Source organism: Symphalangus syndactylus, chromosome 5, assembly GCF_028878055.3.
Source record: "Symphalangus syndactylus isolate Jambi chromosome 5, NHGRI_mSymSyn1-v2.1_pri, whole genome shotgun sequence".
Classification (NCBI taxonomy): Eukaryota; Metazoa; Chordata; class Mammalia; order Primates; family Hylobatidae; genus Symphalangus; species Symphalangus syndactylus.
Window position 1 is genome coordinate 58783996 of NC_072427.2, and position 17884 is coordinate 58801879.

The 17884-nt window shown below is 41.8% G+C and overlaps 1 protein-coding gene across 4 annotated transcripts in view; it reads left to right on the plus strand.

Moving 5' to 3' along the window:
* The window catches only part of RYR3 (ryanodine receptor 3), a 565081-nt gene that overhangs the window by 472800 nt on the left and 74397 nt on the right, over positions 1 to 17884 (plus strand). For all 4 annotated transcript variants that reach the window (XM_055278588.2, XM_055278589.2, XM_055278590.2 and 1 more), the window contains exons 65-67: positions 2432 to 2562; positions 7908 to 8228; positions 10497 to 10737. In XM_055278588.2, coding sequence (XP_055134563.2) covers positions 2432 to 2562; positions 7908 to 8228; positions 10497 to 10737 — 693 coding nt within the window. The remainder of the gene's footprint in view (positions 1 to 2431; positions 2563 to 7907; positions 8229 to 10496; positions 10738 to 17884) is intronic.

Consider the following 17884-nt stretch of genomic DNA (forward strand, 5'->3'; position numbering starts at 1 on the left):
ACAAGACTGAGCCATCAGCTAAGAAGAGATTGCCTGACTGAGGACCTGTCAATCCAGTGTTGCTGACTGGGGGCTGATTTTAAAGTTATCGTTTCAAATGCTTCATGGCCAAGTGGGCTATCAGCCGAGCCTAAGAAGAAGATAAAACATAAAACCACATATATTAACTTCCCCTTATAGTAATTTAAAAGATCACTTTTTAAAATACGTTTGGTAACTTGAATGAAGACTAGGTGGGTTTTCGAAGGAATACACAGCTTTCTGCCAACTCACCCACCCTTCCCTCCTCCTCCTCTCTAGTTCAGCAGCTTTATCTTATATCTCAAGGAGAGCACTTCTGTAGACCCTAGATTTGCTGTCTGCAGATTCTATCATAGTCTTGTGCATTTTTTTCAAGACCAGTTAAGATCACAATTTTCTTTTTTTTTTTTTTTTTTTTTTTGAGATGGAGTCTTGCCCTGTCAACCAGGCTGGAGTGCAATGGTGAGATCTCAGCTCACTGCAACCTCCACCTCCCAGGTTCAAATGATTCTCCTGCCACAGCCTCCCAAGTAGCTGGGATTACAGGCGCCCACCACCACGCCCAGCTAATTTTTGTATTTTTAGTAGAGACAGGGTTTCACCATGTTGGCCAGGCTGGTCTCGAACTCCTGACCACGTGATCCACCCGCCTTGGCTTCCCAAATTGCTGGAATTACAGGCATGAGCCACTGCACCCGGCCAAGATCATATTTTTAACCTAACTCAAGTGTGTATATTTCTCTGTTAGAGCAAAGCTGCAGGTTGACCCTAATCCTTATGATTAGTCCATACAGATGTTATTTGATCACATTGTTGATGTAGAGTTCAATATAGAACACAGGTTCTATATTTGCCCTGCATTTAATGAGAAAGAATCTGGAGGACAAAGGTTAAGGTTAAGACTATCTGGTTTACTTCTCAGTTTAAAAAAAAAATAAAAGGCTCCCCTAACCTCCCCATAATAAATACTTGTTATCCACTTTAAGACAATCTATGCTTTTGGCATTCTAGCTTCTTGGTGCTGCTGGAATTATTGGCTGTTGTCACAGTGAGAGGCAATTAACACAAAGTCTTGGGCACAGGTCTTAGTGGGGAACTGAAGGAAACCCACAAGAGTTGGATGCCCTTCTGCTTCCACAGAATCACAGTAATGTGGCAAGTGTTGGCTCTTGGCTCCAAGTGCCCTTTCTCAAGCTGGCCATTGTTGTGTGATGATCCTGTAACATTCCCCGAGGTGCAGCCCAGCACCCTCAGTTCCCAGGGATTCTGCTCATGAGCTCATATGCAGAGCATCAGTGCTTGACTTGAGTTGATCAGCCAGAGAGAACACATGGACACAGGAAGGGGAGCATCACACATCGGGGCCTGTTGTGGGGTGGGGTAGCATTAGGAGATATACCTAATGTTAAATGATGAGTTAATGGGTGCAGCACACCAACCTGGCACATGTATACATATGCAACAAACCTGCACGTTGTGCACATGTACCCTCAAACTTAAATTATAATAAAAAAGTTAAAAAAAAAAACAGACCTTAAGATATGGTGAACAGTTAACTATTTGTACAAAAGAGGGAAAGGAGTAACCGTTATTTGAGGTCTCTCTTGTAAATCAAGCAGTAGGTTTTAGGACCTATTGTTTGTGTTGTAAGGGCAGGTCTTTTATTTTTGTGTCTCACTGGTGCTTTGGTGTGCTACCTACTGTTCCCACTAGTGGACACAGGCTCCATCCCTAGCAGAGAATAGACACAGAGAAATTACACAGATTTCAAAGCATTTTTGAGAACAGGGAGGATCCATCTCAATTTGGATACCAGCAGAACTTGCTCTCACACATGCTAGGAGAGAGGGACAAAGCCGCACAGTGTGTTATATCATCTTAACCAGTTAAGAACTAGGATCTGGCTGGGCTCGGTGGCTCACACCTGTAGTCCTAGCACTTTGGGAGGCTGAGGCGGGCGGATCACGAGGTCAGGAGATCGAGACCATCCTGGCCAACGTGGTGAAACCCCATCTCTACTAAAAAAAAAAAAAATACAAAAAGAAATGAACCGGGCGTGGTGGCAGGTGCCTATAGTCCCAGCTACTCAGGAGGCTGAGGCAGGAGAATGGCATGAACCTGGGAGGCGGAGCTCGCAGTGAGCTGAGATCTCGCCACTGCACTCCAGCCTGAGCGACAGAGCAAGACTCCATCTCAAAAAGAAAAGAAAAGAAAAAAAAGAACTAGGATCTAAGTAGTGAGAGCATTGGTTAGTGTCCAGAGAAAGAGGAGGGGAAGAAGTGCATGCAACCTTGCTAAGCCTAGTGCCTGGGGATGTCCATGGATTAATCTATGTGGAAGGCCTGGTCCGCCAATGCATGGGGCCAGCATGTGCGGGGCAACACTTCTCAATGGACTTCTTTGTTTCCAGGCAACGCCCTGCCCTTGGAGAATGTCTGGCCTCGCTGGCAGCTGCCATACCAGTGGCATTCCTGGAGCCCACCCTTAATCGCTACAATCTACTCTCGGTCTTCAACACCAAAACCCCCAGGGAGAGGTCTAGTAAGTATCTCCCCTCAAAGGTCATCAACCCATTTCATGTGCTGAGAGGAGAGGAGCCACACAGGCAGAGAGCAGCAGCCCTGCAGCACTGTGGCTTTCTTGGCCTGAGAGGAGCCAGGAGGTGAGGTTAGGGAGTAGGTTGCAGGTCTCCATCTTACTGGAGAAATAAGGATGGGCAAGGCTTTGTTATAATTAGGCTGTGATTTCCTCTTCTGTACAGTGAGGAGTCAGTGTTGCTGATTTTGAAATCCTTTCCATCCTAAGACCTCAGGGTCTCTTGTCTGCTCTGGGTTTCAATTCCCCTTCTGCACCTGGGGATGTGACTCCTTTTTTGCAGTCCCTCTCCAGAGTGGTATCAGAAGATGCACATCCACACTCATAACCTAATTATACTCTTCAAGTCCATGGAGAAGCTGTGCTTCTAAAGATGCTGACGACACATTTTCATCTTCGTGGAAGATAAGACATAGAAAAGCACCAAAAGGAAGAGAAAGTATACAAGAAAGAGTATTTCTTAGCAAAAGTATTGACACACTAGGTTCCACAACAGGGTGGCAAACTATGACCACAGGGCAAATCTGGCCCCCTGCCTATTTTTAAATAATTAAAATTTAAATTTTTAAATTTTAAATAAAGTTTTATTTGAACACAGCCACACCTACTTGTTTACATTTGGTCTGTGGCTGCTTTTGCATGACAATGGCAGAGTCCAGTAGAGGCAGGAGTTAGCCCCCGAGGCCTAAAATATTTACTATCTGGCCCTCTACGGGAAACGTTTTCCACCCTCTTTTGTAGAAGGATCCTGGAACTAAAATCCAAGGCAAGTTGTAAATCTGCTTCTGGAGGGTCCTTGTATCTGGGTTAATTGTGCTCCTGCCTAAGGACAAGGGAATAGAATAGAGGAGCTTCAAGTAGGAGCCTTGAATCAAGCTTGGACTCCAACTAGAAAGAACTGCGATGATTCCATCTATTCTGAAGCAAAAATTACCAAACTGTAGGCTAATCAATATTAAGGGGAAAAAAGCCACAGTCAATTATTTTCAACCAGAACTTTTTCTATTCAGAACCATTGTTTTCTTAAAATATTGCTATACTATACACTACCAGTAGATGTCTGGACGTGGCAGCAATTCCATTTAGTTCAAGCCCCCTTTCTCAAACTGCCATGAGATTTAAGGAAGAAGCATTTTGAGCAAGAAAGGGCTCATGCCACACTTTGCTTTGCCACCGCTGTTTTTTTCATCTAAAAATGTGAAGTGCTAAGCCATGGCAGCTTATATTCCCACTTACTTCTTGTTACTTCAGGTAAGAGGAGCACATTGCCCCCCAGAAATGATCACCAGGACAACTCAGATAAGGCCACTAATAAAAATCTTTCACTGAGGTAGAATACAGTGGAGACTAGTGTTCTCAGAGGTAGTCAAGAGAAACATTGCCAAGATGCCTCAACTTCCCAAAGTCCCATATGAAATCTATGTTAACCTTTCCTCAACCGCTTCAGCCTCATCTCACCCTTTCTTCCCTTTGAAACTAGCAAAAAAAAAAAGGGATTTCCAATCTTTGTTTTTTTTGTTCTTCCCACTCCTGATTCCAAATGAGTCCTAGCTTTCCACCAAAGTGGAAGCTGAGCAACAGAGCAGACTTTGGTGAAGTTGAGAAGTGGCTGTGACATCTCCAGGCAAATGCCAGCCCAGGTGTTGCTCCCTGACTCCAAAGGGACATGGGGCCCAGTCATGACAGTTCTGGATATGTATACATTTATTCTGCTTCAACTGTGACTTGAGAAGTAGTGTACCTCTGTCTCTATACCAGCACTGTGTAGAGCTTCACCTGGGGACAGAGGGAAACTGCCTCGGCTTTTCAGCTCATAAAGGCACAGTAGCAGGGTGAAATGAGGATGTGACAAAGATAGAGGAGAGCCTAGGTTAGCTTTGGCAGGGAGGGGAATTAGTCTCTTGCATTGTGCTCCTTCCCAATAGCTATTTGAAAAGTTCCTTCTCATTCTATATACCTTTGCATTGATTTGATAAGACATATTCATAAATAATAAATGACTCCCCATCATTGCATACTCCAAAGGAAGAAAAGAGACAAGGTTGTAATTAGAGATGACACAGTCCTTTTTCCATTAGTGACACACTGTGGGACTCTATGTCCAGTTCCCCTGAGCCCTTGTTTTTTATCATTGAATTCAGCAAAGAGTGAATGCTGACCGTGTGTATGGCTCTTAAAAAGTTTATCTAGAGCCAGAGAATGACTGATGGCTTAATGAGCTGTAAGAAGGTAGACTTCATTCATTACAAAGTGGGTGGCCTGAGGGATAAAGGGCGGGGAGGAATGTATAAGGTGACAGATGATGTGAGCCTGTGGTTTAGAAATACAATATGAACTGATTTATCATGTCTTCAGTTAATTGGGCATCTCTATTAATTGACACTTGATGCTTTGCCAGCAGAATTACTCAGATTAGTATCTTTGATGCCCTGTAACATCCTGGTGCATTTTCTTCCTCATCCAAAAATTATTAAGATATACCTAGAAAAAGTTTCATACTGTTAAGTGCCAGTTATTCAAAACTAGTTAAATCCTTAGTTATGGGTGGCAGTGATCTACTAATCAGAACACTAGATGTCGGACCAAAGCATCCTATTACCAGTCAGTTTGCTTTTCTTCTGTACCCTATTGGAACTCTTTTCTCTTTGGTTGATTATTCCAATTCTAATGTAAGCCATCTGTCTGTGTTGCAAAGAGAAGAGGTGCTAAGGTGAGGCACACGGGACTTTAGAATCTAATCCGGTGATTCTTGAATTCTAACGTGCATCAGAATCACCCAGGAGGCTTGTTCAAGACTGTTGAGCCCCAACCCTAGGGTTTCTAATGCAGTCAGTCAGTTTGGAGTGAGGCCCAGGAATTTGCATTTTCAGCCGGTCTCCAGGTGATGCTGGTGCTGCTGGTAGGAGGACCACACTTTGAGAATTATTGATCTAGAAGATAAAAGGACAGTGATCCTAAAGATTCCCCCTAACAGTCTTGTATCTGATTCTAAGAGGACACAGCTGAGGCTGTTTTTCTAGCAGCTAACTCGGAATTCATTCTGTGGGTTTATGCTGTGGCATTTGAAGTACAAAACACCCTGAATCACAAATGTTTGTTCCACTCAAGGACCAATTATGTATAAATAACTTTTAAAGGTCATTATAATGGCTCCAGTGCAGCAACCTCAAGCAACTCTGTTTTTCTTAGGCAGCGGGCAAAAAGTGTTCATGATGATGTATTGTCTGTGTGACATTTAAACAAACGCACCTGAGCCTTATCGTTTATAATCCCACGGCAAATAGTTGTAAATTTCAGTTGCATCTATGGCAGTGGCATTGTTCTGTGTGTAGAACCTCAAGGTAGAACGTTTGGCTTCCCTGTGTTTACCTCTGTACTCTGAGAGTATGTGTATAAAATTATTTTGTTTGTAAGGGTCTCTCTAGACTCCCGTGTTCTTGTTACCCATGACCATTGTTGTCCTGCTGCGAGATGCAGGACAGACTCATTCTCTGCAAATGACCATATCTGACCCATAATTTCCTTGCGCAAATCACAAGAGTTCGGGGTTTTTTGGCTTTCATGCTATTAATCCTTTTCAATTGTCTGGGTTTTAAAAGATATTGGTCCACTCCTGACATCCAAGGAGGAGAGATTTTTAGCCTTCTATCCACCAAAAGGCTCTAGTGATAGCAACAAAAATCATCACTAGGAAAAGGGTAATAGTGCTTCATTGGGCCTATTCCATAGCATAAAGGCTGCTGGGATCCATTGCTTTGCAACTGCACATCCTGTCCAGGTAAGAACCACTTGTCTCAGCTGCAGATTCATTCTCTCCAAGAAAGCCAGGATTATTCTGTATATCTGCTCCATGCACTATAACCATGAGAGAAATTGAGACAGTCCCTTTCAATTGACCAGTATTCCTAAAGGCCAAGGAATTTGGTATGGCCTCTCCTATTTATTAATCCTTCAATTCTAATGGATATAAAATCTGAAAATCTAGAGAAGAAAGACCTCAAGCCAATGGTAATCCCAATGGCAAAGGGCCTGCAGGCATAACCCAGTTCACTAAACATACATTTGTATTTGCAGTCTTCTGCTTTATCTTTGGAAATGTCTGAGAACTTTGCATTTGATTCCAAATATCAAAAATAATTTCCTCAAATCTTCCAGTGAACTGATGTTCTGGGAAAACACACCACATTTTTCCTGTGGCTTCCCAGACTGCCTAGCTCCTTCAGTGCCTGATGTTTTTGCCCCAGTTTGAGAAGTTTGGCCTGAGGATGAAGTAGACACATTCTGTAGGAAGCAGTTAGATCAGTGGGTGAGTATGCAAAGCTTTGGGCTTGTGGCTCTTACTCAGAATTGTCCATGTCCCTTCCTCCCCTCAGAGCCCTTGTTATCTTCTCATGTGTCAGGAACTTCAGGAAGCTTCCAGTCTTCCTTCCGTCTTGCAGGAAAGAGTGTCCTTTACCTAAGGGAAGCAGGACAGATAAGCCCTGGATTTTTCTGTTTACAGTTCTTGCATCTGACAACCATCCCTGGTTGAATATTGAACTCTGTCTGTTGATACTTCAGCCTGTGTGTCCTTGTCTAGAGCAGCACCCTCAATCATTCAGAGTGAGGAAAAGATAGGGCTCCCACGATTCCTTACAAATCAGTCCTTGGAAACAAAAAGGATTAAGTGATTGATAGGCAGTCAATCAAGCCACCTCAGGTCATCCATCATTTCTATCGTGAAGTCAGAAATCAGTCCATGTGCGATGCTTTCCCCCCCGGAATTCCAGCTGGATGGAAAGTTGTTTCTGGTCCAGCTGAAAGACTATTAGATGAGTGGACTTTTATTTTTCCTTTCCTAAGCCGAGTATAGATGTGATCCAGGCAGTGGCACCACAACTTGCAACTAAACACTGATCAGTTGCTTTTCTCTTCTGATTACTGATTTTCCTGCAGGGGACACACTAAGGCCCAGGCAGGCAGGCCAAGAGGGAGAAGCCAAGAGACTGGCTTCATCACAGGGTAGTCTCAGGAACTAACTATCCCTCATCCTTGTGTCTGCTGTACTCCTTTAACCATGTGTTTGTTTTAACCTCACCTCAACATGACATTTAGGAAGATAATGCAGCCTCTGGAAGCTGCAGTCTGTTCACAGACAGCTGGAGGACAAAAGCCACTCCACATCCAAGCTCACTGCTGTGAAGCTCTAGAAATTTATTTCTAAAGACCAAAGGAAAGGAGGGGCAGAGAGAAAGAAGCTTGCACCCACTGTGCTTTTGAATTTCTGTCCCTTTATTCTTCCTCTCAATCAGTTCTGGGGATGCCAGACACGGTGGAAGACATGTGTCCTGACATCCCCCAGCTGGAAGGCCTGATGAAGGAAATCAATGACCTGGCCGAGTCAGGGGCCCGGTACACAGAGATGCCCCATGTCATCGAGGTGATCTTACCCATGCTCTGCAACTACCTGTCCTACTGGTGGGAGCGGGGGCCTGAGAACCTGCCCTCCAGCACAGGGCCGTGCTGCACCAAGGTCACCTCTGAACACCTCAGTCTCATCCTGGGCAACATTCTGAAAATCATCAACAACAACCTGGGCATCGATGAGGCCTCCTGGATGAAGCGCATTGCAGGTACCGATGCCTTTTCTCCCCAGTCCCCAGCCCAGGGGCCAAGATAATCTGTATTCTCTTTTCATCTCTATTATTAATTCCAAGATGGTTTTGCACAAGCTGTATTCTATATTTAAACCTCCCCATGCCCACCCCAGTTGCTTAACAGTAAAAAGAATTGACATATTCCCCTGAAGAGCTTCCTGGGGCCAATGCCCCTGGCCCACTCCCCTACTCATCCAGGCCCCTCAAATCTCCAGGAAGCCCTTCTTAATCAACTCCACTCAAATCCAATGAGCATTGCTTTATTTGATTTTGGTACTCAAGAATCCCATTTGCTCTTACGGTAATAACTGTCCAGAATTTTCCTGGTAAGTAACCCTGTGTGTTTTCCACTTGTATAAAACTCACTCCCATCTGACCTACACTGTAAGTTCCTTACTGTCACTCTGCATTTGTATTTCACTCTATGCTTTCTAAGACACTGTCTCATGTGGGCTCACGGTAGTGGCGCTGTTTTTTTTTTTCTTTTGTATCCCTCTAAAGTTACTTACATGCAGCCAGCTCTCAATGAATGTTATTAGCCAATTTTCTCTTCCTGAAGCAACTTCAAGAAAAGGACAGGCTTGGAAAATCAATAACTATACTTTCCACAGTCAGGAAACCACAAATATTTTGTGTCCTCTCTGTCAAACTACAGTCCAAGGAGATAGAAGCTAAGGCAAAGTTACTGCTTTTGATGGACCTATGATTTAGGTAGTGGAGTCCACCAGTAACATCTTTACCCATATAATCTCCTGGACATGAAAACAGTGGCTAGGCTAAAGGGAACTATTAATCCAACACTGATATTTACTTTCCTGGACAAAGGAATCAATGTCCTTCTGCAGGACCAAGGAAGAAAAGTTACTGCTTCTTCCTGTCTCACAGATGAACTGAGATCAAAATTATAAATATCTTGGGTGCTAATGGCAGCTAGATAACATAAGCCTCTGTGGACATTTGAATAGAGTTGGTGTTCCTCTATTACCCATTAGTTCTAAAATATTGTTAACCATAAAGTAATTTTTCAATGAGTTTTACTTGGTAAATCTGAATTAAGGGAAGGAAGGGTTTCAGAAAAATCTCCTCCCTTACCTCCCTAGAGGTGCACAGAGGGAAGGTGTCACAGCATGAGGGCCACTGATGGAAACTGAAGTTTGGCCTGTTATTCCACAGGTGAATCTAGACTTCATTCAGACAGGCTACTTACTTCTTGGTGACTAAACAAAGTCAATTTTAAGTAGTAACCCCAAATCGCCCACATAAGATATAGCCATTCTGATTACATATCTAAAGCAGAGTTGCTCGTTGAAGAAGGCTAAGAAGTCACAACTTCTTGGTTAATGCAGAGAGTGCCATTAACCTTCTCTTTCTAAAAGTATCTTTTTTATAAAAGTAAAACATAAAGTGATATTTCGAAGAAAATTGCTGGAATGCAAGCTGTTTCCAACTGAAATGCCTTAAGCTAAAGACACTTTGAAAACATGTGAATGTAGATTGTCAGTGGTTCGCAACTCTCTCTCACTCATTTTTTTCTTACAATTACTCTGATCTTTTTAAAAACAAAACAAAAAAAGACCAATGCAATGGCATATTGCTCTTTCTCTGATTGCTTGTTTCTGCTTTTCAACTTCTAGTGATCACCCCAGCCTCTTTTTGTTCATTTATAATTGATACCAGAGTTATATCCCTCCCTCAGAGCCCAGAGGAGTCTCCAGGCAATAGGTTGGCAGGTTTCAAGTGTTGAGGCTGAGGATGGTAGTTGGGTTAATGTGCTTTTAACAACAGATTGTTCTGTAAAATAACCAGAAAGCATATAGTACTGTGCCCGCTCTTAGCACAGTACTTGTTGTTAATAAAAGTCTTCCTTCAGGAAGTTTACAATCTGCTAGTGAGCCGAAAGCAAAAAGAATGGACTATAAAATAATACAAAATAGTCTGTCATGAAGAGCTAAGGGGTGTGGCATAGGCCATGTGTGCTTGAGAGGTTCGAGGGAGGCAGGGGCTCCCCATGGCCTGGAAGAGCAGAGCAGGAATATGGACCTTCTCCCATAGTGGCCTCGGTCCCCCATCCCCTGAGGTGACTCTATGAGAGGGAGGTATCAAGGTGAAGATTGAGGAAGGAAACGAGGGGCAGGTGCCATCCTGAGTTGATGGGATTCCATGGCCTCACCTTTCAGTCATGTCTTTCATTTTCATCAATTGCCATAATACGTGAAATGACGGGGAGGCTCTTTGTAAACGCAGTGTATGCACAGCCCATCATCAGCAAAGCCAGACCCGACCTGCTGAGAAGCCACTTCATCCCAACTCTGGAGAAGCTGAAGAAAAAAGCTGTCAAGACGGTGCAGGAGGAGGAGCAGTTGAAAGCCGATGGCAAAGGGGACACCCAGGAGGCGGAACTCCTCATCCTGGATGAGTTCGCGGTCCTCTGCAGAGATCTCTATGCCTTCTACCCCATGCTGATCCGCTACGTGGACAACAACAGGTACAGAGGAGACCACTAGGAGACTGTCTGCCCCTCTGTGGGGCTAGTTTAGGCAACAGAATACAACGGAAAGATGGTGTTGGGCTGTTAACAGTGAGATAAAGGAGGTGATAGCCGCTCCCACCATTCTCCTTCCCAACGCCAATGGTTCCTGCTGTAGGAGCTCTGGGCAGTGCTTTCCTGGAGCAACGATTCTGTATGGTCTGTGACGTGGCCATCCCCTCCATCCTTACGGGCTACCACAGGTCAGAGGAAGTTGGTCAAATAAAGGTAGCAGTGACCCACTTCTGCCCCTCTGCTGTTCACTAATGTATTCCTTCAACCAGTACTGCCTGACTGTGTGTTAAGCGCTCTTCTAGGCTTTAAGTGATAGGAGTGAACAGAAGAGACAAGCTCTCTTGCCTAGGGAGATTTATTTCTGGGGCTAGGAGAGGTGCATAAACAATAAACAACCCATATAAGTAAATTATCTAGAGCGGGGTAAGGGGAATTAGGAGGGTCAGGGTGCGGTGGGAGTTGTGTTTTTAGATAGGATGTTCCTGAGAAATCAACATTTGAGCAAAGACCTGAAGTCAGTAAAGTTTGGAACCAGAAAAATCTGGGGCGAGGGTGTTGCGGGAAGAGGAAACGTCTGGTGCAGGCGCCAAGAAAAAAGTGTGTTTGGGATGTTCAAGGGACCAAAAGGAGACCAGCGTAGCTGAAGCAGAGGGAGGGGTGGGGAAGAGCAGTAGAGGATGTCAGAGAGGCAACATGGGGCCCAGAGTCCAGGCCTGGGACGCCACTGTGAGGACTCTGACTTTTACTCTGAGTCAGATAACAAGCACCTGGAGATTTTGAGGGAGTCTGTAATGTGATCTGATTCACTCTTTGAGCACTGTAGCAAGAGGTGGAGGCAGTAGGGAGGAAGAAGACCAGTGGGAGGCTCTCCATGATCCAGGTGAGAGTGGAATGTGATCCATACAAACTGAAAGTGGATTAGCAGTGTCAGGGGTGGGAGAGAGTGATGGGGAGGGACTGCTTTATGCTTTTTTTTAAGCACTGGGGTTTCTTTTGGGGTGATGAAAACATTGTGGAACTGGATAATGATTGTAGTTTCACAACATTGTGAATGTACTAAACATCACTGATTGCAAATTTTATGTTATATGCATTTTACCAGGTTTTATTTTATATATATATATATATATGTATTTTTTTTTTTTTTTTTTGAGATGAAGTCTTGCTTTGTCACCCAGGCTGGAGTGCAGTGGTGCGATCTCGGCTCACTGCAAGCTCCGCCTCCTGGGCTCATGCGATTCTTCCACCTCAGCCTCCTGAGTAGCTGGGACTACAGGCGCACGCCACCATGCCTGGCTAATTTTTTGGTATTTTTGTAGAGATGGGGTTTTACCACATTGCCCAGGGTGGTTTCAAACTCCTGAGCTCAAACAATCCGCCTGCCTCGGCTTCCGCAAAGTGTTGGGATTACAGATTACTGGCCTTCTTTTTTTTTTTCTGAGACGGAGTCTCGCTCTGTCACCCAGGCTGGAGTACAGTGGTGCCATCTCGGCTCACTACAAGCTCCACCTCCCGGGTTCACGCCATTTTCCTGCCTCAACCTCCCAAGTAGCTGGGACTACAGGCGCACACCACCACACCTGGCTAATTTTTATTGTGTTTTTTAGTAGAGACAGGGTTTTACCATGTTAGCCAAGATGGTCTCGATCTCCTGACCTCGTGATCCACCTGCCTGGACCTCCCAAACTGCTGGGATTACAGGCGTGAGCCACCGTGCCCGGCCCATTTTTTTTTTTTTTTTTTTCTTGAAGTTGATGGCGGCTGAGGCCAGGATGGTAGCAGTGAAGGTTACCAGAAGTTATCAGATTCTGGGTCTGTTTTGAAGGTAGAGCCCTTGGAATTTCCAAATTGGGAATGAGAGAAAAGAGAAGAGTCAAAAATGCTTCCAGGAATTTTGCCTGAATACATGGAAGAATGGCCTTTTCGGCAATTGAGGAAGACTGTGGATACATCAGATTTGGCCAAGGTTGGAGTGACATTGTTGAAGGGAAGATCAGGAGATCACTTTCAGACATGTTGAATTTAGTTGCCTATTCAATAGAAAAGTGAAAATGTTGAATGGGCAATTGCATATAAGATTCAGAGTTCAGAGGAGAGGTCTGGTGTAGACATATGAATTTGGGAGTAATCGATACATTTAAGGACTGTGAGACTAGATGAGATAAGTAAAGGATTGAGGAAGGGACAGAAGAGTTCCTCAGTACTAAGAGGTCAGGCAGAAGAAGAGGAACAGCAAATGAGACTGAGAGGGAGAAACCAACGAGACAGTAGGAAAGCCAACAGAATGTGGTATCCTGGGTTCCAACTTTACAAAGAGTTTCCAGAAGGAAAGAATGACCAACTGTTTCAAATGCTGCTGGTAAATAAGATGAGAACTGAGACTGGGCATTATATTAAGCAGCTCATTAGTTATTGGTGACCTTGACAAGAGCAGTGTCTATGAAGTATTGAAGATAAAAAGCCTCTTTGGAATGGGTTAAAAGAATGAGAGAAAAGGACTTGGATCTAGCAGTACAGGCAACTTCTTCAAGTTTTACTCTAAAGGAGGACAGAGAAATGGGACACTAACTACAGGCAGAAGTGTGGTCAAGAGAGGAGTTGTTAACATAGGAAACCTGTCAGGTTGTTTCTTCACCAATGGGAAGGATCCAGTAGAGACGGGGGCTATGATCATGTAAGAGAGAGACAATTCCTAAGGCAATGCCTTTGAGCAGGTAAAAGGTCAGCTTTAGGACGTTCATCCACAGAACAGACAGGAGGGCAGAGACTACGGGTGCCGATGCTGGTTGTGTATGTGTGTGTGTGTGTGTGTGTGTGTACATACACACACACACACACACACACACCCCTACGTTAAGAGAGAGAGAGGTCTTTTGGGGTCCTTTCCAATTGCTTTTATTTTCTCAGTGAAGTAGGAAGCAAGATCATCAGGTGGGAATGAAGATGGGGAAAGGTGCCTAGAGGTTTGAAGAGTAAAAAGAAGGTATGAGGTGGTTCCCAGGGAGAGTGGAAGAGTAGATGGACCAGGGAAATGCAGAGTGATTACCAGGCAGCATTAAGAGATCTCTGGTCATGAATTTACAGCAAGACCCATCAGCAGGTTGTCTTTTTCTCCAGCCAAATTCAATTGTCAGATATCAACCAAGAACAGGAAGTAAGTTGCATTTAATGAGAGGCGAGGTTTTGCAAAGTGAGTATAACAAAAACACTTTAGGGAGTTAAGGGTATACGTAAGGGGGTAATTATAAAGATTTACCGTGGAATTTAAGCTGGATGATGAGGAGGACAGAACGTAGAAAGCCTAATGTGCATGAACAGACAAAAGATCAAAGGATTGTTGGAGAGTGGGTACTAGATAGGAGGAAGGTGGTGGTCAGAGAAGTGAAATGCATGGATTTAAGATTAGGGGATTAGGGGAGGTTGCAGTTATTAGTAATGACCATGGGATTGCATACTGAGGTAGGTGGAGGGCAAGAACCTTAGAGAAGAAATCAACAGACTGAAAGGCCATGGAGCTGGAAAATCATAAACACATATATTTAAGTCACTGAGAATGAAGACGGTGACATGTTGAGAATATCAGTGAGATATGTGCTAAAAGCATGGATAAAGGAAGGGGAATGGCTCAGATTAGTGGACACCTTGGTAAGAGATGAAATTCAAAACTGGAGACTTTCGGAGACACTTCATGGTGCATGTCTCTGTTTTGACATTTGAGCTCCATTTACAGAGGAGAGGTGGAAAAGAGCACAATATAATGAACTTACCCAAACCTGCTGCTCCCTTCTCTCAAGGCCTCTTCCCCAGCCTGAGTCCTTCAGGACAGTCACCCAGAATCCTCATTCTCTCCCTATCCCTTGCCTTCAGCCCTTCACACTGACTCTGTGCACCTTCCCTTCTCTCCCATCAGTCAGTCCCCTGGGGTGGTGACCATATGCTGTGCTGGACAGCCTGCATATCCCAGCTCACCATCATCACTCCTATTCTATAGAACTTCAAAGGTTGAAAGTCTCTAATGTCATAATTAGGCAAATTAATTCATGTCATAAGATAAATTTTTAATGTAATTCACTCTTTCCCCAGTGTTCATTTGGTGCACAAAATTTAGCTGAGTCAAAATAAATAAACAACAATTATATGAGAAATGTGAAGGCTTGTGGGAATATAAGTCTATAAAATCATAAAGCTATTGATAGGGTGAGCACAGACATTTTCATTGTATCTTAGGCTATGACCCTTACCCTATTTGTGGGTTTTGTTGCATTTTTCCCTGTAACCAAATATGTGTCAGTTGTCCAAGTCCATTCTCCAGTTCTCCAACACCAATTGGATATCCAACAATCCAATTTAATTCTGACAGTAACTACGCACAGTTTAGTGCAGATCCCACAGGTCAGTGGCTTAGTTCTGTAAGACTGTTCCTGCCTCAGACACCAGCCACAAATGAGTTGCCCAGGCTGCTCACACTTCTGCCCAGCGAACTGCAGATTCCATGGTTCTCATGACCTGGTTTGATAATTCACTCAGATTTGATAATTCACTGGAATAGCTTATAGAACTCAGGAAAGCACGTTAATAATTACAGGCTTATTAGAAAAGAATCAACTCAGGAACATTCAAATGGAAAAGATGCATAGGGAAATGTATGGGTTTAGGGGAGTGCAGAACCTCTGTGTCCACCCTGGCACACACCACCCTTCTTGCCCATCAATGTGTTTATCAACCTGTAGGCTCCCTGCATCTCATATGAGCTTTTGTGTAAGTTTCATTGATAAATCACTGGTCATTGGTGATTGAGATTGAACTCAATCTTCAGCACCTCCTCTCTCCCCAGAGGTAGGGAGTGAGGCTGAAAGTTCCAACCCTCTTACCATGTGCTTGGTCTTTCTGGTAACCAGCGCCATCCTGAAGCTACCTAGCCCTTCCCCACTCAAGGGTCACTTCATTAGCATAAATCCAGGTATGGTCAAAGGGGCTCGTTATATATAACAAAAAAAAGTCCTATTACTCAGGAAATTCCACAAGTTCTAGTAGCTCTGTGCCTGGAAACGGGCAAAGACTAATACATATTTTTATTATACCATACCCTTCTAAAGTTTAAGGCCCTAAGATACAAATTTGAAAATGTTTAATTTTAAGGTACCCATTATAGATATTGAAGGGATGCGGGAATATTTGGGGGAACATTGGTAACTTTTTGAGTGGTAACCCATTCTGCCATGGGCAAGAAATGGACCTGGATATACTCATTTTAGCATTTATTTTATAAGGCAAATTGTACTTACTATTTAAAATAACCTAATTAAGATTACTTATATTTAGCACTCCAATAGAAACACTTTATACACAACACCTTACACACACACACACGCTCTCTCTCTCTCTATATATAAATATATATTATATATTTATGTAAATCTATTATATAAATAAATATATAAATATATAATATACATAAATATTATATATAATATATAATATACATAAATATTATATATAATATATAATATACATAAATATATAATATATAAATATATAACATGCATACATATATATTATATATAAATATATAACATGCATAAATATATATTATATATAAATATATAACATGCATAAATATATAACATGCATAAATATATATTATATATAAATATATAACATGCATAAATATATATTATATATAAATATATAACATGCATAAATATAATATATAAATATATAACATGCATAAATATATATTATATATAAATATATAACATGCATAAATATATATTATATATAAATATATAACATACATATATATTATATATAAATATATAACATACATATATATTATATATAAATATATAACATACATATATATTATATATAAATATATAACATACATATATATTATATATAAATATATAACATACATATATATTATATATAAATATATAACATACATATATATTATATATAAATATATAACATACATATATATTATATATAAATATATAACATACATATATATTATATATAAATATATAACATACATAAATATATATTATATATAAATAGAACATACATAAATATATATTATATATAAATAGAACATACATAAATATATATTATATATAAATATAACACATAAATATATATTATATATAAATATAACATACATAAATATATATAATATACATAAATATATAATATAATATACATAAATATATATTTTATATATAAATATATTTATGTGAAAATGAGTACAGTTTCCCATAGGTAAGGAAAGAAAATATTTTTCACATATATATAAAAAATATTTTCTTTCCTTACCTATCTGTGGGAAATTGTACTCATTTTCACACACAAAAATCCCTGCTTTTTTGAGGGTCATCATTTTAGTCATTTCCCATATCATAATAACGTTAGCAGTGTAGAGAAGGAAATCGCCAGAGTTTGAAGTGAAAAACAAAAGTAGAGTAAGGTTGCTCCTGGAATAGCTCTTTAATTGCATTTGTCTCTATTGACGATCAAGACTCAAGACAGCGTGTGTTGTACTTATGCAGTGTTTGACAGTTACTAAAAATGGCAATGTCAGAGAGTCTTTGAGATCATCATTAATTCATTCATCCCCACTTTTCAATCTGTTCTTCCCAGAGCATCACGGTCATATGAGCTGTGCTGAGAAATACAGGCTTCCAACGTGAGTGCCTTTACTTTCTGCAGGTCCTCTCTTCATCCAAAAAATTAGCTGGCTTTGAATTATGGAATTGTGGCCTTGGCAGGGTTGTTAGAGGTCACCTCGTCTTACCTCCCAGTGGATGGAGAAATACCCCTTCCTTTTTCCTATCATGACTTTCTGCCTCTGGTTATTGGGAAAAGTGGAGGGCAAAAGATAACAGGGACAGCATTGCCATGCATGCAATACCATTCTAGTTTCAGACAGTTCAAACCATTTGAGCTCAAAGGATAGCTCCTACCTATCAGCTCTAATTTTACTCTTCAGAACCACACAAAATTACTCTAATCCCTCTTGTGGCAGCTCTTTAAATATGTAACAGAGCCATCTTGGGCTTTCCTCTTCCCTGCTTTTTCTCATCATATTAAA